This window comes from Trypanosoma cruzi, genomic scaffold, assembly GCF_000209065.1.
Source record: "Trypanosoma cruzi strain CL Brener 1047053514673 genomic scaffold, whole genome shotgun sequence".
Lineage (NCBI taxonomy): Eukaryota > Euglenozoa > Kinetoplastea > Trypanosomatida > Trypanosomatidae > Trypanosoma > Trypanosoma cruzi.
In genome coordinates this window covers 49,093-70,822 of record NW_001849355.1, presented here as the reverse complement: position 1 = coordinate 70,822, position 21,730 = coordinate 49,093, and the positions used below count along the sequence as shown (strand labels likewise).

At 51.6% G+C, this 21,730-nt stretch overlaps 8 protein-coding genes across 8 annotated transcripts, besides 29 other annotated features; all 8 read right to left on the bottom strand.

The window, feature by feature from the left end:
- Positions 1-7,037: part of a sequence feature (heterozygous, non-Esmeraldo-like haplotype) that runs on past the window's edge.
- Positions 13-51: a sequence feature (CT-rich).
- Positions 132-154: a microsatellite.
- Positions 177-205: a microsatellite.
- Positions 208-272: a sequence feature (A-rich).
- Positions 350-378: a sequence feature (AT_rich).
- Positions 548-584: a microsatellite.
- Positions 607-631: a microsatellite.
- Positions 916-940: a microsatellite.
- On the bottom strand, positions 991-2,265 carry Tc00.1047053509429.260 (hypothetical protein, conserved; the record flags this gene model as incomplete). The annotated part of the gene is made up of 1 exon (XM_815075.1): positions 991-2,265. The coding sequence occupies one exon, from the start codon at positions 2,263-2,265 to the stop codon at positions 991-993; it is 1,275 nt and encodes a 424-aa protein (XP_820168.1).
- Positions 1,130-1,159: a microsatellite.
- Positions 2,360-2,390: a microsatellite.
- Positions 2,728-2,747: a microsatellite.
- Positions 2,759-2,811: a microsatellite.
- Positions 2,935-2,969: a microsatellite.
- On the bottom strand, positions 3,156-6,563 carry Tc00.1047053509429.250 (ubiquitin hydrolase, putative; the record flags this gene model as incomplete). Its single annotated transcript, XM_815074.1, has 1 exon — positions 3,156-6,563. One exon carries the CDS (start codon positions 6,561-6,563, stop codon positions 3,156-3,158), a length of 3,408 nt encoding a protein of 1,135 aa, XP_820167.1.
- Positions 6,932-6,966: a microsatellite.
- On the bottom strand, positions 6,992-9,232 carry Tc00.1047053509429.240 (hypothetical protein, conserved; the record flags this gene model as incomplete). Its single annotated transcript, XM_815073.1, has 1 exon — positions 6,992-9,232. One exon carries the CDS (start codon positions 9,230-9,232, stop codon positions 6,992-6,994), a length of 2,241 nt encoding a protein of 746 aa, XP_820166.1.
- Positions 7,038-8,221: a sequence feature (areas merged during assembly that could not be assigned to a particular haplotype. This can correspond to areas where the two haplotypes were merged or to regions with more than two copies in the genome that were merged during assembly.).
- Positions 8,126-8,161: a microsatellite.
- Positions 8,222-19,458: a sequence feature (heterozygous, non-Esmeraldo-like haplotype).
- Positions 9,480-9,502: a microsatellite.
- Positions 9,610-10,854, bottom strand: Tc00.1047053509429.230 (hypothetical protein, conserved; the record flags this gene model as incomplete). The annotated part of the gene is made up of 1 exon (XM_815072.1): positions 9,610-10,854. The coding sequence occupies one exon, from the start codon at positions 10,852-10,854 to the stop codon at positions 9,610-9,612; it is 1,245 nt and encodes a 414-aa protein (XP_820165.1).
- Positions 10,015-10,072: a microsatellite.
- Positions 10,859-10,887: a microsatellite.
- Tc00.1047053509429.220 (hypothetical protein, conserved) lies at positions 11,227-13,335 on the bottom strand (the record flags this gene model as incomplete). The annotated part of the gene is made up of 1 exon (XM_815071.1): positions 11,227-13,335. The coding sequence occupies one exon, from the start codon at positions 13,333-13,335 to the stop codon at positions 11,227-11,229; it is 2,109 nt and encodes a 702-aa protein (XP_820164.1).
- Positions 13,470-13,504: a sequence feature (T-rich).
- Positions 13,806-13,833: a sequence feature (AT_rich).
- Positions 14,034-14,068: a microsatellite.
- Positions 14,155-16,143, bottom strand: Tc00.1047053509429.210 (leucine-rich repeat protein (LRRP), putative; the record flags this gene model as incomplete). Its single annotated transcript, XM_815070.1, has 1 exon — positions 14,155-16,143. The coding sequence occupies one exon, from the start codon at positions 16,141-16,143 to the stop codon at positions 14,155-14,157; it is 1,989 nt and encodes a 662-aa protein (XP_820163.1).
- Positions 16,389-16,417: a microsatellite.
- Positions 16,561-17,751, bottom strand: Tc00.1047053509429.200 (hypothetical protein, conserved; the record flags this gene model as incomplete). The annotated part of the gene is made up of 1 exon (XM_815069.1): positions 16,561-17,751. One exon carries the CDS (start codon positions 17,749-17,751, stop codon positions 16,561-16,563), a length of 1,191 nt encoding a protein of 396 aa, XP_820162.1.
- Positions 16,907-16,954: a sequence feature (G-rich).
- Positions 18,089-18,110: a sequence feature (AT_rich).
- Positions 18,144-21,656, bottom strand: Tc00.1047053509429.190 (hypothetical protein, conserved; the record flags this gene model as incomplete). The annotated part of the gene is made up of 1 exon (XM_815068.1): positions 18,144-21,656. One exon carries the CDS (start codon positions 21,654-21,656, stop codon positions 18,144-18,146), a length of 3,513 nt encoding a protein of 1,170 aa, XP_820161.1.
- Positions 19,459-19,575: a sequence feature (areas merged during assembly that could not be assigned to a particular haplotype. This can correspond to areas where the two haplotypes were merged or to regions with more than two copies in the genome that were merged during assembly.).
- Positions 19,576-21,730: part of a sequence feature (heterozygous, non-Esmeraldo-like haplotype) that runs on past the window's edge.

Genomic DNA, 21,730 nt, shown 5'->3' with positions numbered 1-21,730 from the left:
CACACACACACGGAGAGAGAGAGAGAGAGAGAGGGGAGGAAGAGGGTGAGAAGTAAAGACAAAGCAACGGGGTTGCATGTGGCGTGGAGAACACAGTGGCATCATCCCATGCCTCCTCCACATGCGCATAGACACACACACACACACACACACAACGTTCCGTAATATATGGGAGCAAATAAAAATAAAAACAACAACAAAAACACATTTTCTTCTTTTTTATTTTATTTTTATTTTTATTTATTTCTTGTTTTTTTTTTTATTTTTTTTTTCCCTTTTGGTATTGTATTTGTGTGCTCACGTCATATTTATCTTCAAAAGCGTACAAATAATTCGGCAAACAAAAAGCAATAAAAACAAATAATTAATAATAATTAAGAAGAAGAAGAAGACGCATCGAACAAAATAAAACAAATAGAAATGGTCAGTAAAAATTAATCACACAAGTCAATGGCATACAGCTGTATATATATATATGTATAGATATACAGGTGTGGGTATATGTGGTGGGAATTGAAAATAAGAAAGAGAGTTTTCGTTTTGTTGTAAAAAAAAAGAAAAAAACAAACAAAAAAAAAAACAAACTTTTCCTTCCGTCACAGAGGTAGAGAGAAAGAGAGAGAGAGAGAGACACCAGCAGTAACATCCCCCCCTCATTCCTTCTGATAATTGGCAATACACGTAGGGATGCTTCATTTAAGGGATTGTCTTCTTCTTTCTTTTGGTATTTTCTTTCCCCCTTCTTCTTCACTCCACTCCACTCCACTGCTGCCACGTAATTATCACGGATGCTAATGAATACAATATAAGTGTATGAATGCGTATGTACAGTTCTATAAAATACTTAACTCCAGGCATGCGCACATGTATGCATATAGATATATTACCAGCAACAAAACGTTCTATTGGTTACTCTTTTTTTTTTTTTTTTTTTTTTTTTGTGTGTGTGCGGTTTTTGGATCTCCTGCGGTGTCAAATGATCGCCCACCCTCACTGTTTACTTTCCCAGCCTCGTAGGAGCCTACCCTGCAGCCGCAGTGCGTCCAGACGCCACTGCCGCAACTTCTCATTCTGCGTCAAACGGTGAAGGGCACTGCTGGTGCTATCAATACTCGCCGTACTCCTACTTCTGGTGCTCCTGCTGCTGCTGCTGCTGCTGTTAACGTCATCGCCATCGTACTTGGCGCCAGCATAACGATCGAACGAATTTCCGTCTATCCTTCTGGTGGCCATTTGCAGGGAAGGGGATGATGAAATCGCCACCGCCACTACACTCGCGTTGCAAGAACGCTGGGGGTGATCCGAGAGACTACTAGTTTTGGACAATGCTTGCACGCCAAAATCATTTGTTTCTTTTTGTTCCTTCCACGTGGGGTCCATCTCCGCAAATGACGGAAGACTGTGGCGTCTGTGCGGCAGCTGTGGGCTCGACATGTCACTAAGCACGGATAAATGCGCAAATGCAACGGGCACATGATCCTCGTAGTGGCAGGCGTCAAGACCACCACAAGGGTATGATGCTATGCGGAACAAACGGAAATGATGCGACTGCTCCCTTTGTTCTTTGCGGGCTCTGCAAAGGTGTTGGTAGCGACGACATAAATCCCGCAGTGCTGCCCGCAGGCGATCCGTCGACGCCGCAGGGTCGTTCAGAACCTCCAAAACACGTGCGCTATCGGTTTCATACGTTGAAGTGAGATCTACGCCACTAATACTGCCACCGCGTGCATTTGTGAAAAGGCGATCTCGCTCCTGAGAGAATATTTCTCTCTTTTCATCATTCTTTCCTTCTTCTCGACTCAACGTCTGGCTGTTTTCATTGCGACCATGCGGCGCTTCGCCCTTGTCGGGGCCTCTCAAGGCGGCTTGCCTAGCGGAGCGCAGCGCCCTCAGCGCCCTCCGGTATTTGTACTTGTAATGGCTTGTGCTCATGCGCTGCAACCGCACCTCTCGCAGAAGTACCATCATCGCCTTCTCAGTGCCCAGGGATCTGCACAGCTTCCGGACTTCCTCCATGCAGCAGGGGGCCGCACTGCGGTGAAGTGGCGAGTGTTTCTCATTGAAGCCACGCGGCGTGTGTCGAGAGCATCGCTTCACGTCGATGGGTGACGGGGCATCTTTGCCGCTGCTGCCGCCCATCGCTGCTGTGCGTTCAGACCCCTTTAATTTCTTCGGCTGCATCGCCGCAACGTCACGAGGGGCTCCCGTGGCGTTCGACGGGGTCATGCACGACGGCAGGGGAGGGCCGGTGTGGGCATGCGACATTCCAAGAGCCTCGCGGCGGGTGTGGCGGGGAAGAAAAAAAAAAAAAAAGCCCCTAACGGCGGCAAAACACACGCGGAGTCAAATAACTTTCAAGACACACACACACACACACACACACACACACAAGAAAAAAAAACACAGAAAAGAAAAAAAAATACTACAGGGAAACTGAAATAAAACTTAAAATGCCTCTTCACCTTGCGGAAGAAAAAAAAAACAATAAGAAGGACAGACACACACACAAAAAAGAAGGACATGTAAGTCATGCGCATGCATGTAAAGAGAAGTGGCTGGTGCGATGGTAAAAACACAAACAAACAAACAAGAAAAGAAAGAAAAGGAGGAACGCACGGATCACGCATCATCGCACTCTCCGTTGGCGGAGAAGAATGAGGGCGATAATTCCTCCTCCCGAGAAGAGACAAGCGAAAAGGAAAACAACAACAACAACAACACACACAATTTTTTTTTTTTTTTTTTTTGAATGAGCCTGTCTCTCCCTCTCTCTCTCTCCCTCTCTCTCCCTCTCTCTCTCTCTCTCTCTCTTTGAGTGTTTGTGTGTGTGTGTATTTGCAGCATCGCCAGCAACCGCATATGTTGCGGGGATGCGTGAAGAACAGTTACAAGCAAACACGTACAATCGCAAACAAAAACATGTAATCGTGCGCCAAACAAAAATAAAAATAGAAGTAAAAATATAAATATGATTCTTGCAGAATGAAAAAGAGGAAATGCACGCAAACAACAACAACAACAAAGGAAGCATGGATGGAAGGAAAGAGGGGGGAGGCACGCACATGACGCGCTCCAGAAACGTCTACTCTTTTATATGATTTCCCTCGGATATTTCCATCTCCCTTCCCTCCTCACATCTCTACTTCTTTGGCCCGTCAAAAGATGGGGGCTCCGTCGTCCCAGAATGTGCTGCATGGACCAAATATGTCCGCGCCGCTGTCCTTGTCACCGCCAGAGCCGCCGTCGCCGCCATGATCGTCCCTATCGTTCCCTTTATTGCCCTCGGATGAGGGTGGCGCGTGGTTCCCTGGTTTCACAAGCTCCCGGAGCAACTGCTCTATCGCGGCGGGAATATCCAAGTCGTCGGTGGCGGGGGAAAGATACCCGCATCGCTCATAAAGGATGATGTACGGTGTCTCGGACCGACCGAAGATTCCACTAGCGCCGGACAAAACGTTTTCGGCGGTTTCTGCATCCAAGAAAGAAACGATGGAATCATTTGCCAATACCCACGAGTCACGTGTGTCTTCGTCTTCCTCCGCCATCTCACCGTCCACTTGGGAGCGCAGCAAAGTAAAGTAATGTCCACTACGCGGACTGGATCCGCTATGCACCAACACCGCAATGAGTCGATAGTGAATGCGCTCATGCACCACCTCCCCGGCATCCCCGACATCCTCCTCGTCCTCCTCGCCCATCCGACCAATTCCCCGCATCGCAACCCGCACTGGGACGCTAATCACCTTATTAATGGTCACTTTATCCATCACCTTTTCGTGGTTCCCGGTTTCTCGAACATATTGGAAGCGGTTGAGCTGCAGCGTGAGATAAAAAGGCACCCCCTCGATATCTTTTTCCTGCATTTGCCCGTGTGCTCCATGCATACGATTCTCCGCCAAGGGCAACGCACGCCTACACGTGGTGTGCACAGCTGTTCGCAAAATAACAGGCTCACGCCTACGGCAGGACTCACAATATGTCATGTTTTCTCCGTGAAGAAGTTCACCGGAGTCTTGGTAGTTAAGGACGCTCTCCAAGAGTTCCTGCAGTGACGGCTGTTGTCTTTGTTCTTCTTCCTCTTCTCCTTGTGCCACGGGCACACCAGCCACATCAGCATCGTGGACATAATAATTTGTAATCGCGATATGTCCATCCTCCGAGCGCAGTACATGTGCATTCCCTTCTAGGTTTTCCCTTTCATGAGAAACGACTTCAGCAGGGCACGTCTGCGGCCTTTCTTCTTCCTCTTCTCTGCGCAGTGGCACGCTAATGTCCCAAAATGGACTCAGCTGCGTTCGTGTGTGGTGACATGTCATGCACTCAATGAGAGAGGCGGTGACGCCACCAAACCATCGGGCAACGACTGTGGACAACCCCACTCCAACCCCGCTGCCACTGCCATGGCCATGGCCATGGCCATTATGTTTCCTCTCTCGTCTCTTGTTGATTTCACTGTGGGTGTGGGCAATGGCGGAAAGTGAGCTCGCGGTGAATTTTCCACCACCTCCTCCCAACGATTCCTGTTCCTCCCTATTTCTCTTCATTTTGTGTTCGTACTCCTCACATTCTTGTGGCAGGCTGTATGCCCGTCTCCCAACAATATCATCACAATCATCATCATTGTCATCTTCCTCCTCGACGACTGGTGCATTCCACAAGGCTTCACTGGCGCTACTGTTATCCAGAAGCTCCATCAACACCTTCCCGTACTCTGAGGCATCATGCTGGAAGCCATCGTTAAACGGCTCCGGCAGGACATCCCTAAAGAATTTCGTGTCGACAACACCGCCGCTAAGACCGTGAGTCACCATCCAGTGCATCTGCAACATGAGAAGAACAAAACCCGTAGTGACCTGGGGGCCCGTGATTGGGCGGTGCCGGATGATACCCCGTCGTTCATGCTCATCCCCGGGTGCCGTCTCATTGAAGGAGTTCAGCAGCAGCGGCACAATTCTCGGGGTTGTCTCTCGAAGGAGATCCATCCGAAAATGCCGCGCGGCAAAAAACAGCTGAGTGAAGCTATTAACAAAGCACGTGTTCCCCACATTCAACAGCCCCACACATGCAAAAGGTAGCTCCCGAGTTTCTGTGGATTGTGGCAGGACTGTCTTTTTAGGCAGAGAACTGTCCTTCAGGATCGAGTTCATTCGCCAGAAAGCGTGCATCCTTCTGCGCTTCAACAACTCCGGGAACAACGTCTCCTCCTCTTCTTCTGGGTGCACGCCGACGCTTTCACCGCAGTCCGATGTTGTCAGTGCCTTCAGCCACGCGTCATTTGCCGGCTCCGACCCGTTCACCTCCTTGACGGTTCCCACCACGGACCTGTTTGTTTTTTCACAGAACATTGAACGTTCTCTCTCCATCTCCTCTTGGGATCGCATAGGGAAGTACAGCAATGCCGAGTGCACAAACTGGTCCAGTATGAACGGGGCCTCCACAATCTTCACGACGGAGTGGTACAACGCCGGGAAGTGGCGGCAATAATATGCCATTAACACAACCATGGCCCGCACCAAAGGAGGGAAACGGAAAAGCAGCTTTCGCGCTTCCTTCAGGTTCGTCTTATTGCTGAGGTTCCACTTTATACCAGCTGCTGAGTAGGCATTTATTGCCGACTTAAAGCCGGAGGCAAGTGTCGAGCTAATGGATGGGACCAATAATGACGATGATGATAATAATGAGGCCTCTTGTGAGGCCAAGCCAATTTCCACGTCAAAAAGCCGGTAAAGGACAGCCGTGGTGTACCGCAAGGGTTTATCCCGGTGCAAGGGGTCGGCCGTGGAAGTCTCCTCCCCTGCGTTCCCTCCTTCCACCACCTCCTCTTCGGCAAAAAACCTCAGAAGCGAAATCAGCGTGTAACCGTTCGCAAGCGCATGGAAGGACTCCATAAACTCGCCTGGGCATGGCTTTCGAGTTAAGATATTGTTCTCATCAGCATACCTCAAGGTAGGTCCGCCAATCGACATAATCATCTTCACATAAATCGCCTTTACTGCCTTGTGCAGGCAGTAAAGGGCGGTGTCCAGCGAAGGAAGCGGCGGGGCCACGTTGTTTTTATCGGCGGAGTCGACACGCGGGCCGTGACGCGACGAGGCAAAGTCCACACCGTAGACGATAAAACTCGACAACACAGACGCGTAAATCAAAGGGTCAGCGTATGTGGCGGTGTCACAAAGAAAGGCCTCCGCGATGGTGTCAGCATGCAAAGATGACCCTTTGGCTTCCTCACATGGCGAGGCTACGAATATGTCGCGCCGACAATTAGGGTACGCGGCCTGCAGTGCACTGTGCACAATTGTGTGGGCCAGTGCCCGCCGGTTTTCAAAAGAGCACTTGTCATCCATGAGCCCCTGACTGATACGTCGAACTCGCCGAGTGATGCAGTTAATGACGTCAATTTTTCTTCTCAGCAGAATTTTAGGGCGCGGCTCAAAACGAGCGGGAGGGTACGTTGCTGTCATAAGGCGTTCCACAGCAAAAAGTAAGTTTTGTTGTTGTCGCTGTTGTTGCTGCATAGAGGAAAAGCTACAGTGTGAGGAGGCATTTCCGCTTGTACACACCATTGTTTTCTCTTCTGTCTCCCTCCTCAATTTCCCTCGTCCCCCTTTCTGCCACCCCCCTCCTCCCCCTCCTTTACTATTATTATTATTGTGTGCGTGGGTGAGCTTTGTTTTTGTTTTGCTGCTTCCCCACCTCTTCCCTTTTTTTATTCCTATTATTTCCCTCCACTCCACGCCTATATGTATATAAAGGCCTTCCTTTGCGCCGTGCGTTGTGATTTCTTTGTGAGCCCAGCGTCGTTGCGAAGAGACACAAGTAAGGAGTGGAGGGGAGAAGGGAATAAATTACAAACAAACAAACACGTCAGAGCCCAGCGATATTCAACCCACGCATCCGCACGCTTCTCCCATCCCTTCACAACCCCCTCCTCCACACACACACACACACACACACACACACACACACTCTCTCTCTCTCTGTTCCTCTTGCTTTAACTGTTGTCCAGAACCACTCTTGCCTTGAACTCACGCCCGTTCAATTTAACCATCCCCGCAAGCTGCAGCTCCTTCAATGCCCGCACGAGCGCCTCGTCGGAGATCTGACAGATTCGCTGCAGCACCTCAAATGAAACGTACTTCTGTCTGGAGTTCCCCTGCCCCAACGCATGGGAGGTCAGGAGATGCAACAGACGCACAGAGTCCGGAATGGACGGGTTAAAAAAATTGTTCTCAGACAATGAAAACTCCCGCATCGCTATCGCACCGCTCTTGTCATGACAATTCTCGCCCTTTAACCAGCTCGGGCATCCATGGCCACCGTCTTGGCCCACTACACCCTTCAACTCCTCTAATGATTCCTCTGGCGGTAATACGGCAAGCAGGGCAGAGTGCATCAACTCGGCTCCAAGCGGCATCTTCGCCGCAGGCGCCCGCATCGCCGCGGGTATTGCAACAACTGCCCTTGTATCCTCCGCAACATTTTCCTGCGCATTCTGATACGACTCATTCTGAAGCGTACTGCTGGGTGTGTACACCGGCACGCATAATGCCAATGCCTCTTGGAAGATCATGTCTGTATCATTGCCCCACCTCCGCCACAGTTGCTCTAACACCGACACAACACCCGGTATACGCTGCAGACGCATCGACCGCTTCCACACAATATCCTCGTACAACACAGCGAATGCTACCGCCTCATTCAACAATTGTCCATCAGCCAACTGTCCCGCTGCGGCAAGAATGGCGTTGAGAATATCTACTGTGTCTACATGACGAGACATACCATCACCCCTGTTTCTCTTGTTTGCAGTGGTATTCGTCGTCGATGCCCCTGCGGAAAACAACCGCACGGAGAAGGGGGAAGAGGCACAACGATCACGCGCGGACGCGGAATGGGCAAAGGGGCATAGCAGCGCATGGAGACCTGTTACAACGTCACCAAGTTGACGCCGTGTCGCCCACAACGCCTGAAGCAGCCGGAGCGCCATCGGATGCAAGATGACAGGGAAACGACGAAGTGCCTCTCGCAAAAAACAACAGAGCGGTAGATTTTCCCGACGCACAAAGAAAAAACTTGACTCCCGCTGCCGTGTCTTATCTGCCAGTTCCACATGTGCTGCAGCGGCCTGCTGCTGCTGCTGCTGCGGTTGATCCTGCTGTTGTGAGTGCCGCTGTTTTTCTTCCGTCACCCTTTCTGTTTTCCCATCGGCGTGAGTGTTGGCCTCAGTGGTGCGTGGAGGGGCCGTCGGCACATTCATCCAAGTCTCAAGACGACGAATGAACGCCGTCGCCTCCGCATCGTCGTGACGGGTCACGCCGGTGATGGAACCATGAAAAAGCTGCACGCAGAACTCACGACAGAGTGGCTCCCGCAGGGCTTCTTCCAGGAGGGCGCCGCCGTACGCGAGGTCGTCTGGAAGCAGCAAGACGGAAAATTCGATACGAGCCCCGTGTGTGGCTTCTCTGGCGCGACACAACGCCGCAATGGCGCTGATTTCATGGAGAAACTTCATCAACGAATCACATGAACGTCGGGATCGATTTATGTCACCGCGACGTGCGGCGCTTTCATTCGCGCAGCAGCTCAAAATAAAAAGAGCCCGCCGCTTAATTGGCCCTGACTTGAATTTACCCTTCGATATGGATGATAGTGACGGCACATCCGCGGTTGAAGCGGTTTCCTCGCGCCGGTGACGTTTGGCAGCCATGACTGGGCTTCGGGAAGAAACTCCATCCTTCTCAGCATACACGGCGTCACACCAGGCCCGCACCGCCTCCATGCAACTCAGACGAACAATGGCGCTGCTGCTCCCACCTTTTTGATGCAAGGAATAGTCGGCCATACGACTCTCCGGCAGAAGATTAACGGCAAACACACGAAATTCGTTTCTCTCAAATTTGTGCACAAGAGCAGATCTCTCGCCGGATGATGACATGGAAAGAAGTGACAACTCCGCCGCAATTGCCAATGGAATGTAATTGTAGCACCCCGTCAGAGCATTTGGAATGCGCCGCGGAGTATCCTCACCATCCCTCACGGCAGCCGTCGTTGTGGTCGCCGTTTTGGCCGTTGTGGATAACAATGCCGACGAAGACGATGTTGTTTTTGATGGTGGCACCTCATCCCACGATTCCCCACGCAGAAAACGAATTAACGTCCCGAGTTCTTCCGGCATCAGTAACGCCGACACACACGCGGCGGCACCGTCAAGGATAGCAAGGGCATCGCTCATCCTTCGTTTTCTTATTTAACGGCTTTTCGTTGTTTAAAAATTTATTGATTGAAAGCAACAAAAACAACAACAACAAGAAGGAGACCACCACCCAGTCATTTTCACTTTTTGTAATCCGGTGCGAAAAGTAAACACATGTCCGTCGTTGGTCATAATAGGGGATAAATGAAGAATAAAAGAAATTCTGTGACATCAACTCCCCAGTTGAAGTACCGGACAGTGCGTCGCTAGACGGTTGAATATAAATTATATATATATATATATATGTATGGGGCATAGGGGAAAAAAGGAAAAATATACACAACAACAACAAAAACAGGTGAATGTACATTTACTTCTCTCTCCCCGTGTGTATTTGTTAAGGTTCAAATGCCCCGTCACGCCGAAAAATGACAAAACTGGGAGCAGCGGGGCACGCCGCTAGAAACACTCATTGCACAGTCTACATGCACCCAACTACCGCAGGGACACCTGACAAGTCCTCCTGCCTCATCCTGCAACTCACACACGATGCAGCAGTTAGAGACATTGCTGGCGTCTTTCACAGCCGCGGTGGCAACCTCCGTCGACATCGTCTTCATTGCGTTAAGTGTAGGGAAAAGTACATCCTTCACCTCGCCGAATAACTCCATGTATGAATCCCGTGCAGCCGCCTCTTCTGCAGCATCTTTTCCTCTTGTGGCGGCCGAAGAGTCGTCCATCTGCAGAAGAGACATGACGCGGGCCCGTGTTGCCCGCTCCTGCTCCTTTTTTTTCTCGTAGTACTTCTCGTCGCTATAGAAATCCTCACTGTCGTCGTCATCGTCGTCGTCTTTATCGCCATCATCATCATCATCATCAGTGCCGCTGCTGTTATCAAACTTGGGATCCCCCTTCTCTTTGTTGCCGCCAGGATTTAATTTCTGCGCCCCCCCTTCCACCGCAAGTGACTTCCCTCTTCGCAAAATCGGCGGCTGTGGAAGTGGCGGAACATCATCCACCTTGCCGACCCCAACATGGTTCGTCGCCACACAAGTGTCCAACAAATTGTGCCGTAGACTCCACCAAAACGGCCGCGCCCTCCATGCCTCCTCAACTTCCTGTGATTTACAAAAAAGATGCGAAAGCCACGTGATACATGGGGCGTCCAAGCATTGCTGCAGGCCACATCCCCTCTGCAATCTCTGCTGCTTGCTTTTATCCCTCACATCCAGCACCAGCTGCCCCAACACCTCGTCTGAAAGAATCAACAGACGTCGCGTGGTGTCGTACTGTCCCACCGCCCGCTTGTCTTCCTCGCCTGCCCCTCGCGACTGCGGCTCATGGCTGCTAAACATGAGTCGTCGTGTGTAGTTTTCACTGTGAAGCCGTTCCGCATACATGACGGCCAACTCCAGCAGCATTTTTACCGCCTGACTTGAAGAAACGCCCCCATCACTACCGTCTGTTGTCGCCATCCCCACGTCGGTGGGGCTCCTCAATTCCTCTAGAAGTGGTGTGACAGTCCTTTTGCCCTTCGCCTCGTCCTGCAGCACCCGCAGAATGCCCAAGAGCCGCATCGCACGCGTTACTTCAAACCGTCGTTTAATCCACCGCTGAATCGTCACGGCTGCCACGTATCGCGTAGCCGATTCATTTCCCATCACAACACACACACACACACACACACACACACAAACTTCTCTCTTCTCTTTTCCCCTCTATGTAAATGACTGTTGTATCAAAAGCCCCACAGCCTCTGGCTCCGTACATTACCGTGAAAACAACAATGAGAAAAAAATAAAACAAGAAAAAACACGTGGATAGTGGTAGCGGATCGACCTGAATGCAATTTCACAACAGAGAGGCGCATACAGACGTGAGAGGCTGCGTCTTCCATCACATCGTCAACGTTTTTTTTTTTTCCACTAATAGCACTGCTTCCGCGACATTTTCCCATTCTTCCACTTAACTCACATCATTGCGCGCCACGCCACGCCACGCCTTCCCTCCCCTACCCACCCACAGCAGTGTCATTACGTACTGGCATGGAGACGGTGTTTGCTTAACAGTTCAACACGCTGCCACACGGCACACCGCTCGCTGATGCCAAATGGGTAATACAACACTCGACACCACATCGGAGTCCTGTCCACATCCAGCAGCCGGTACTGCTGCGGCTTCGCTGTAGCTACCAGAGGGTACGCAAAGACGTCCTGCGGATAGTTCTTCAAGTCGCTTGAATCATATGCACTATGGCTGTCAAGAATAGCGTCGCACTCCAGGGCAGCATCTGACACGTACTGTTCGGCAATCTCTTGATTCAGATCGTTTACACCGGCAGCACCGCAGCGACATGTGGCGTAGGAATCATCTCGCTTGAATGGCAGCGGCAATGCCCCTGAGAAGCCATCAGTCTTTATGAATGCCACCCGTGCCCTCTGCGTGTCCAAAAAGAAGGACGAGGGGAAGCGGTACCACTCACGGCCAACACAAACCGTGTAAAGATCGTTTGATGATGTCATGTTATTTCTCCCTTTTTTCGACGCAATTTTATGTGCCGCTGCATGCTGGAGCGCATCATATGTATCATACATCAATCGCTGCGGCCCGGCGTAGAAGTGGTAGACGGCCATGCTGCGCGAGAGTGACAGGAGACCACAGAGTAGCAGTAGAATGCACCCCGTGACGGGTAGGAGCCGCGAATTTCGTGGCAACGTTCCACGAGCAAAACCGTGTCGTCCCATTTTCTCATTCGAGTCCTGGTCCGTCGTTTTTGCAGATGGTGCTGCTGCTGCTCTGGTGCCGGTCGTCATGCCGGAAGCTGAGCCAGAGGGAAAGAATACGAGTGTGAAGCTCAGCGCGGCGGCAAGAAGAAGAAAAGGGTACACCGGCGCCATGAAGCGCTCCTCTTTATGAGCCACCATAAGCCAAAAAGTAAACCACAAAAAAAAGGGAGAGATGTACAACAGCATGCGACTCCTCGAAGGGGGCAGTGACGATGACGAAGACGATAGTACGGATGGCACCGACGCCATGTATGCCTTTACATCCACCAATGAAAAAGAAGTGAAAGGAAGAGGAAGTGCAGCGCGTTTCCGCTGCATTGTGGCTGCCTCTTCGCGGGCACCCCCCTTCTTGTAATTCCGGTTGCTATAATCATGTTTCGTACCGTCACGGGTATGCTTAAGGCTGCCGTTTAGTGTCGGTCTAAGGATGATTACACACGGTGCCACAACACCTGCAAGGAACAAGACGTGTGCATTGAGTAAAAGGTTCTTGATGAAGTAATACCAAGGCTCCACACCATATAATTCTGCTCCCCCCTTCAAGTTGTACCGCACAAGGTTCCATGCGCTCCACGTGACGCGGCAGTAGTACAATGTGTCGAGACCCACAGCCAGCGGTATAATGAGAGCAATTGCGAGGAGCAGCGATACTACCGATGCCTTTGGGTGGCGCACAATCAAATCCAAAGCCATTGGAAGAACCGCAAAGCCCGCAAATGGCCAAACTACAGCGCATGCAAAAACGGCAAAGAAAACGGTTCCAAAGACGCTGAAGTGATGCGATTCGCTTCGTCGCCGTCTTGACGTCCCTGTGTGACGGCCAGTAGAGGCCGCAGCGGGAGTGTTTTTGTCCCGGGCGCTCCTGTGACCGCTGCGCAGCCAAAAACCCAGTGCCATGAAGTAATTAATCATCGTAAAACTTGTCGGCAGCGCGCTCACGGCGGCATGGAGAATGGGGTAGTTGAACAGCAGCAACGCCAGTGTCACCGCCGCGGCCCTCCCAGAGATCGCCTTCCGCACGCTGTAGACAAGAAACAATTCACTGAGGCACGCCATGCGGCCGTAACAAATGCGGTTAAAAAAATACACATCGACACTTCGCGGGCTCGGCATCCCTGACATGAGAAGGGCAGGGGAGGCGTAGATCCATGTAAAGAGCCAAGAGCGCAGTGCGTAAAGGGGGCAGTTTTCCCATGTCTGCAGTCCGCTGCCGTAGAGCAATTGGTGAATGGGCTCAACGAAATTAAACGTCTCATCGCAGTCCGCCACCGGAAGAAAAACGGCGGCAAAATAATGCCCCGCTGACAACAGGGAAAATGCCGCCAACACCCGCAGCACCCCAACAAATCCCATCATGTAACGTCCCCGGCGTATGCGGAAGGGACCACACGAAGAAAAAAAAAAAAAAAAGAAAATACCGAAAATAAATGACTCGTGCAATAAAACAACTTTCACGCCCCCCCCCCCCCCCCAACCCCCCCAACATCCGTAAAAAAGAAGAGGGAAAAAAAAAAAGAAAAAAAAAGGCAACTGACACGCTACCAAGAGATAATCGTTGAGTGTTTCCAAAATGCAAGGAAGAAAATACACACGGGAAGAAAAAGAGAGAAAATAAAAAAGCGAGAAGAACTCTTAAATTATCATCTCACACTCTTTACTTGTCAATCTTTGACTTCGCAGACTCACCCGCACAATAAACAAAAAAAAAAAAAAAGAAATCCCTTTTATTCATCCTTCTATCATCAACGCAAAACACAATGTCTATGAAAAAATTATCAACAAGGAAGATAACACACACACACACAAATACGAGTATTCAGACATCCATTTAAATATAAATAAATAAATAAATTTGTGTGGGCTTCATGTGTGGGTTTCATTCCAAACACCATCGGTTACTTTTGTACTTTTTTTCTCCCCTTCTTTTTCCCTCCTCCTCTTATTTCCCACACAATCTCGTCTTTCATATTTCATCCTTCTCCGTGTGGTCGTTTCGTCCATCAAATTTGTCCTGAAAACCAAAAACAAAGAAATATTCACAAGTAGGAAAGAAGAAATAAATAAATAAATAAATAAATAGAAAAAAAAAAGGAAATAAAGAGGTTAATATCCGATATCACAGCACTGCATGTCCAAAGGTGACCTTTTTTTTTTTTTTTTGCCTTGTGGCCCCTCCTAGGTATCGGGGATCTTACGGCGCCTATCAATTCGCTCCTGCTTTGTGAGCCGTAGTGGCAAGCATGAGGTAAAGGGACAGGGACGCCGTCTCGTTTCATTCCAGTTGAGTGGCGCCCTCAACTCGCTCATAAGCCACTCCCGACCAGACGTGCCATGCGTGAAAGGATTCCGCTTCGGCATGGATGACTGAATGGATTTGTAAAAAACAGTCAACTTTTGAAGTGAAAAATCTTTCATTCGCTGCTGCCGCTGCAATGGCGTAGTTTTCTCCTTCTCTTCCTCGTCTTCTTTGAATACCCTTATTTTATCCGCCACTCCGTGCGTTTCTCCCGTCGACTGCGTCAAGAGTGAGAAGAGCAGGTTCCCTGCCAACGCACATGGCGCCGCAAGGGTTTCATGACTAAGTGCTACACAGACTCGGTTGATATCGCCGACGGAGAGACGGATGGACGGAGCCACTAACTCCGCATGGGAGAATTCATGGATGAGAACAAGCGCTCCAGTGGACCCTGCTTCAATGATCCGTGGCTGAACCCACAAGTATGAGATTTTACTAGAAGAATGCAGAGAAGCAGATGCTATGACCCTTGTGAGCATCATAGTCACGTGTAGAGGGTCTTTTTCCAGCCACCGGGGATTTTTTTGCCGGGCCCATGCCGTGGGGATTACCGATCTCTTTTGCAGAGAGGCGCACTCAATATGGGGTGGAGAAATTATCATTTCCCGAAGCTTGAGCTGCCCTGCATCTTTGCCCTGACCCCCGAATATGCTGTGAGGGACAACAACATCCAGCATGCCACGGTTCTCAGCATCACTTTCTACGTCGTCAACAGCAAAAGCATGGCGATGAAGAACAGCATCGTCCATTCTATCCTCTTCGTTCTCTGTGCCATGAACTCCCTCGAAACTGGTGGCATTTTCAGTCTCAGATGTATCCTCCTGTCTTGTTCGCTGCTCACTCATTTCAACATCTCGAAGACACCGCATTCTTCGCTGAATTTCACGCACGTTATTTTGAGCGACCTCGTCGAGGTAGTTCTGTTGCAGCTCGATGCGATAGATTCGTTTTGGAAGTACTTGCGGCAGCTCCGTCATCCGATTCCGTGCGACGCGGAGCTCCACGACGTCGGGAAAAAGCATATCCAAGTCATTCAGCTCGCTTAGATGGTTGTAGGAAAGGGTAAGTGTGTGCAGAGACCGCATGGGTTTCTCTAAAACATTCACAGAGGGAGGAAGAAGCGTACGTATCTGGTTAAAGCTCACGTCAAGTACTCGTAATGCAGCAGACTTTTGCAGAATGGAATTGGGAGTAAAGAGTGGGCCAAGATCCTCAATTTTGTTATGCGAGGCTTGCAGAACGCGGAGGGATGTCATGTTCTCAACGCCGGCAAGACTAGTGATCTCGTTGCGACTCACATCCAACAGCACGACCCTTGTAAATTCCGCAAGTGCGGTAGGCTGAGCGGATAGCGACGGTTCCGGTACCGCAACAAGGGACGTTATGCTATTGCGAGAAAGTTGCAGCGTGCGCACTTGACTCGCCACTCTGGCTCCACTGCCGTGCCTCGTTTTGGCGGCCGTATTGTGCAGACACGGCAGTACGGTGAGCTGTCGAGAAGAAAGATCCAGCAGCTCGTTGCGGCCCAACACGGGCAGAACGACGCATGAGTCATCTTTCAAATTTGGCGGTTTAACGACGTTGAAGGCGCAAGTTTTCGGAGGCACCGTTCGATTGCTGTGTGATGAAGAGGATGGGAACGAGTTTTTCTTCCCGGCGTTGACACCGTCCACGACATGACCTCGCGCCACGGGCAGATGCTCGATCTCACCATTGTTTTTCTCTTCCATCAGCCACGGCGACCCCTCAATGTGCAGGCTGGAGTACAATTCATCCGCTCCCCGTGCCCACGGGCCACTTTGCGTCTGGGCGACAGTTTTATCGCACACTGCCGTGGGCACATCCACAACCACCATGGCCACGGGCATTCCTCACCCGGTTGTGAGCACGAGCGGAAGCACAATTCGCTCGTGAATTTCTCTTCTTTTTTTTTTTCTTCTTTCGTCCTTTGGTTTGTTTTTGATCCCGTTTGAATTATTTATTTTTGCTGCTCTCCTTTGCTTGCTGCGGAACGACCCCTCCAGAAGGAATACTGGATACACCCACAGATGCAGGCAAAAAGGTGCGCACTCACAGTGTGACAACAAGGCCTGCAGTCGGCCCATAAAAATGCAGAGAGAGAGAGAGAAAAAAAGAGAAAGAACAGGCAACAAATATTTAAAAAAGCAAAAACAACAAAGGGCACGCTGCCAAAAAAAAAAAAAAAAGTTTATTCCGGCATTGAACTTCCCTTTTTTTTTTCTTTTTTTTTGATTTTTTCTTCGCAAACCTTCATTTCGCTTTCCCTAGCAAGCCGCACGAGCACGCTCCACGTGTATGATACCTGCCATCCATAGAAGCGATATCGCCGTGACAGATGCCTGAAGGGGCAAAGAGATCACACAACCACGCCGTGGCACCTCCTTTTGTGTCGCTTTGTTGTACGCCCCCGAATTGAACAGTGAAAACATGGCAAACAGCAGGTGCAACAGAAAGGGTGCAAGGAGTGATGCCACAGCCAGCAGTGGTTTTGAGCGAAGCAACGTGGGCTCGGGAAGTTGCGTCTCCTCTTGCTCCCGCGGCGGCAGGAGGGGCTGAGAGCCGCCGTCATCTTTCATCGCTACTTGGGGTGTTTTTATGAAACACACAAATTCCCCTCTCTCCTCCCCATCACCATCCCCCTCCTTCTCCCGCTGCTCCGTGTTATCAACCCACTCGCGGGGACACACCCTATGCGGTTCCTCATCCTCACTGATATGAGTTACAAGCGGTGGTGCCTCTTCCCTCTTCTTCTGCTGGGGCGGTGTTTCGACGTTTATTTGCGTGTCCGGAGAGCCACGCAACGGCTCCAGCTCGTCCACGGCAGGTAATTTTTTCTTGGACGTGTTGACGCGATAAAAAAGGAGAAGCCGGCGCCATGCTTTTTGTGGCTGCTGCAGCTTCTGCAACGCGGTCACTGCCTGCCCAGTCATCACCGCCCACGCCACCTGGCAAAGGAGCAGCAAAAACGCCTGGAGTGTGCTGTGCATCAGCAGTGGGAGGCGTGGACAGACGTTCAGGTCGTACGCCGTCGTCCCCCTCGTGTAGAACGTCATGCGTTGCGTGGAGTCAAAAAGTGTACCCGCCCCCCGCAGAACGGAGATCGTCCCAAACCCGCAACCAACCGCAGCAGACACAAGCGCAAAGCGCATGGGACTCGCGACAAGCAGCTGTCCGTAGCTACGTGTGACCGACTCCACGCGGTATAAAGTGAAAAGCAGCCACACGCGTAGGAATTCCGTGACAGTGACGTCTACGAGGATAAGGAGTGGGAGCAACGCCACTGGTTTCATCACAAGATACAAAACCCCACTGATGAAAGGACCAACAAGCGCAACCAAGACGACACTAAGCGCCAACAGCAGTAGCTGTGGATGCGTTGCAATCGCGGCAAAAGAAGCAATTAGGAGCGGTGCATACAAAAGCAAGCCGCACCCAAGCATGCCGGTCAAATGCATATCCCAAAGATTCACTTTCCTGCTGTTTGTCCCCCTTTCTCTCACTCACCCCCCTCCCTTCCCCCTTTTTTTTTTCTCGCTTATTTCAATTCCTTCTCTTCCTTCTGGAGACCCACGCGTTCAGTTGAGCGAATACTGCGGGTGGTAGGGAGACGGAGAGAAAGCAAAACAAGAAAACAAAACAAAAGCATACAGTGAAGTAGACACCACCCCAACGGCAACAAAGGGCAAATTTAACCGCTCATAATTTTATTCGTACCAACCCAACCCAGTGAAGAGCATACACAAACTCAACCTCCTTTCCCTTCTCACTTTTACTCTCTCTCTATACGTATACTTTTTTTTTTTTTAAATTTATACATCAAAGCAATCACAATTCCTGCGTTGTTTTATCAGAATTCCTTCTCACTTTCCTCGTCCTCGGATGTGGTATCGTCAAAGCTCGTGAAGCGTTTTGGCTCAGAGGCCGGCATCACCGGTGTTGTTTCTTTTCTCCTGGATTCACCGGAGGAAGTGGAGGCGGACGTCGCGACACCGTGGCGTGGCACAAAAGCCGCATCTTCTGACGGCTCCTTGACGAACGCTAAAAAAGTTTTTCGCGGCGTGGAATAAATTCCTTCGCCATGTGACGACGGCGCAACACCTGTGTGTGGGGCGGCCGCAGACGCTGTCTCTTCCTTCTGCCCCTCTTTAGCTGACGACACTTTTTCGCTTTCAGTGCTTGCATCCCAGTCGTCGTACCATGCAGTAGTCGGCTTCGGTGGTGGTGCTTCCTTCTCGGCGGTTCCCGCCGTATCCTTTACGGGAGTGACATTAGCTGCACCCGCACTGCTATCCGCCGCAATAACGCTTTCAGCGCTGCTTGAGTGCTGCCGAAACGACAATGCACGACTCCGACGCGACTGTTCCTCTGGTAGGAATATACTGCTAGACAACTCGTGGGGCGGTTGCATCGGTGCTGCCTTCATTTCCGCATCAAAGACGGAAGCAGTCGCCTCAGTGTTGTCATCATCAACACCAAAGGTGCGAGCAGCATCGACGAGAGGCGTTGCGGCTGGGGGACGAAGGTCGGAGGCAGCAAAGACAGACTCTCGGGGTGCCACACCAACCTTCTCTGGTGGGGTTGCACCACCAGAGTCGCTGTCTGTCGTATCATTCCACGTCATTGCCTGCTGCCGGTTAGTCGTATCGACAGCTGAGCTTTTCAATCGGCGTGTCTCCATTGGTGGTGGTGTTGCTGTTGTCATGTTGACCACACTCGAGCTGACTCTCCGCGAGACATCGGCCCCTTTCTGCGAAAATGGAATCGCCTGCGCGTCGGGTGATTCATTCTGATCATCCTTTACCACCACTTCGGTAATTGACGTTTGCGGATGCGTGCGGGGTGTCTTCATGGCTGTTCCACCGGCGGACGCCAACGTACTCGGCATGCGTGGGTTCGACGAACGCAACTCACTGAAGTTGTCTAACGGGGCCTGAAAATTTCCCTGCTTTCTCTCGTCTCCCGTTCCTGTTACAACCCTAGTGGTCGTTCCAGCCTCCTTTGCATGAAGAGAGATTACGGCGGCAACAGAGCGATTTGCCGCGCAAGTCTCCTCACGGCATTCACTCACCGACGTCTGAAGGTCGTGCAAGGCCTGACGCTGGCGCCTCTGTTCGCCCTCCAGCTGTCGCAACTTCACCTGAAATTCCTCACATGTCTGCTGCTGCAATGTAGTGTCGGCATTAGTGGCGTGTAGCCGCGACTCGAGTGACGCCACCGTCTTGCGAAGGACGTTCCAGTCACGAAGAAGGACATACTCCTTTTGCCCCTGCTCAACGGTATCGCTCATCGCGGCAAGGGCGGCCTCGAGAGACTCAATCTTCGACTTGCACGTCCGTAACTCTCGCGAAAGCATCTGTGAAGTCTCTTCGCCCCCACGCAACGTGCGCATCTTCGCCACCGCCTCTTCAAGCGGCGCAACCTTCGACTCCATCGACGTCTCCAACGCTGACACACGATCCTCAAAAGTGGACTGCAGACGCCGCACATCCCTCTGCATCTTCGTTTCCAGTCGTCCAGCCACTTGTTCCGTGGCCGTCGTGTTCTGCGTCTCTGCTGCCAAAATGGCGGCATCCATGCGAGCGTCACGCTGCTCTTGCCACTCAATTGCCTGCTGAAGGCGACTTGACAACGTGGCGACGTCCTTCGCGTGATCCTCAGTCGCAGCACGAAGTGTTGTGGAGTCAGCTGCAAAGCGTCCGGCCCGTGACTCAAGTTCACATAAACGACGATCCATGCGATCCACTTCTGCCCGCGCAGCAGCACTACTCGTCTCGCTGCGCAGCGCCATGTCATTTGCGTGCTCCAGCCGCGCGTTGACTGACTGCAAACCACCAAGAGTGTCGCGTCGTGATTGCTCAAGGCGCTCGCCAACCCCCTTTACTGCCGCTTCGACATTTTGTACTCTCTGACCAAATTGTGCCGCTAAATCATCAAGGCGCGTGGTGGAAGCAAAAAGAGATTCTCGTGTTTCTTCAAGAGCCGCAAGGCGCTGCTGCAGGTGCGGCACTCGTCCCTCCGCCGTCTCGACTGTGGCACGAAGACGATGTACCAGCTGCTCGCAGCCTTCGATGCGATCCGTGAATCCGTCAACCACACGGCGAGTTTGTTCCGCCAGCTGTTCGTCACGCTCGCAAACCTGCCGCAGCGCATCAACGCCACTCTCGGCGCGTAGTGCGGCGCGTCGAACGATTTCAATTTCGACACGCAGTTTTTCTGCTGTCGCGGCGGCGCCAAGATGAGTTTCAATTTGTGTCAAGCGTGCATCGCGGTCCTGCACGGTGTCCTCCACACGCTGTGCCCGCTCCATCGCTCTCTGCGCCTGTGCCTGCGCCCGCTCTGCCGTGTCACGGGCAACGCCAAGATTAGCGTCCACGCGACTCATGGCCTCTTGCGCGGTATCGGCCTTTCGCTCCGCCCGGTCTACACGAGAGGCGGTGACAGCACTGCTGGACTCCAATGCACCCACACGCTCCTGAAGGGATGCCGTCTGTAGCCGCACTTCGGCGTGACATGTGGTGGTGCAGTCGTGAATCTTGGCGTCCATGCCGGCAACAAGCTCCTCGTGACGCGCTATTTTTTGTGCAAAAGTATCAATCGGCTCGCGTAACGTGCGCTCAAGCGCTGTCGCGTGAGTTCGCCACGCCTCGTCCATTAATTCCCTCACATGAAGGCCTATCGCAGCAATATCGGCCTTCAACTGCTGCTTTAATTTCTCACGCTCCCGTTGGTCGTCGCGGCGCATGTCCAAGTATCGCAGGAGCTCCACGTCCAGCCGCTGGGCAAGGGATGCCCGCTCCTTCTCAAGTTGTTGTGTTGACTCAACACGTATCAGACCGCACTCCGCCACGGCTGCTTCCAGCCTCTCACGAAGGCTGTCTATTTGTTCTTGAATGTACTCCTGCCGCTCAAATTGCGAGCGATCCCGAACTTTGGAGGAGCGGAGAACCTCGTCCAGTTGTCGTTGCATCACTGCCCGGGCGGTCGCCTCCTCCTTGTACCGCTGCAGCACGTTCACTTCCAGCTCCGCGATTGCACGACGAGACTGGTGGTCCGCAGCATGGAGCTCCACCATCATCTCCTCCTTCCAGCGCCTGCCCAAGGAGACAATTGTCTGCGAGCGTGACTCCCGTTCCGCCATCAGCTCGTTGCGGAGGTTACTGATCTCCGTCATCGCCACGCGGAGTTGCCGCTGCAGCTCCAACACAGACGAGTCCCCATGCCTACAATTCAGAGCACCATCGCGCCTGTCCCATGATTCTTGCTGCTCTACAGGCAGCGATAGAGCGGCCGGCCGCCTACCGGAAAGGGCGTCCTCTGCCGCGCGCAACAGTTTTGTGGCCTCACGTGAGAAGTGGGACATTTTCTAATGTCAATTGCAATGTATATACGATGGAATAATGCACTGTATATGAATGTATATATTCCTTGCGAGTT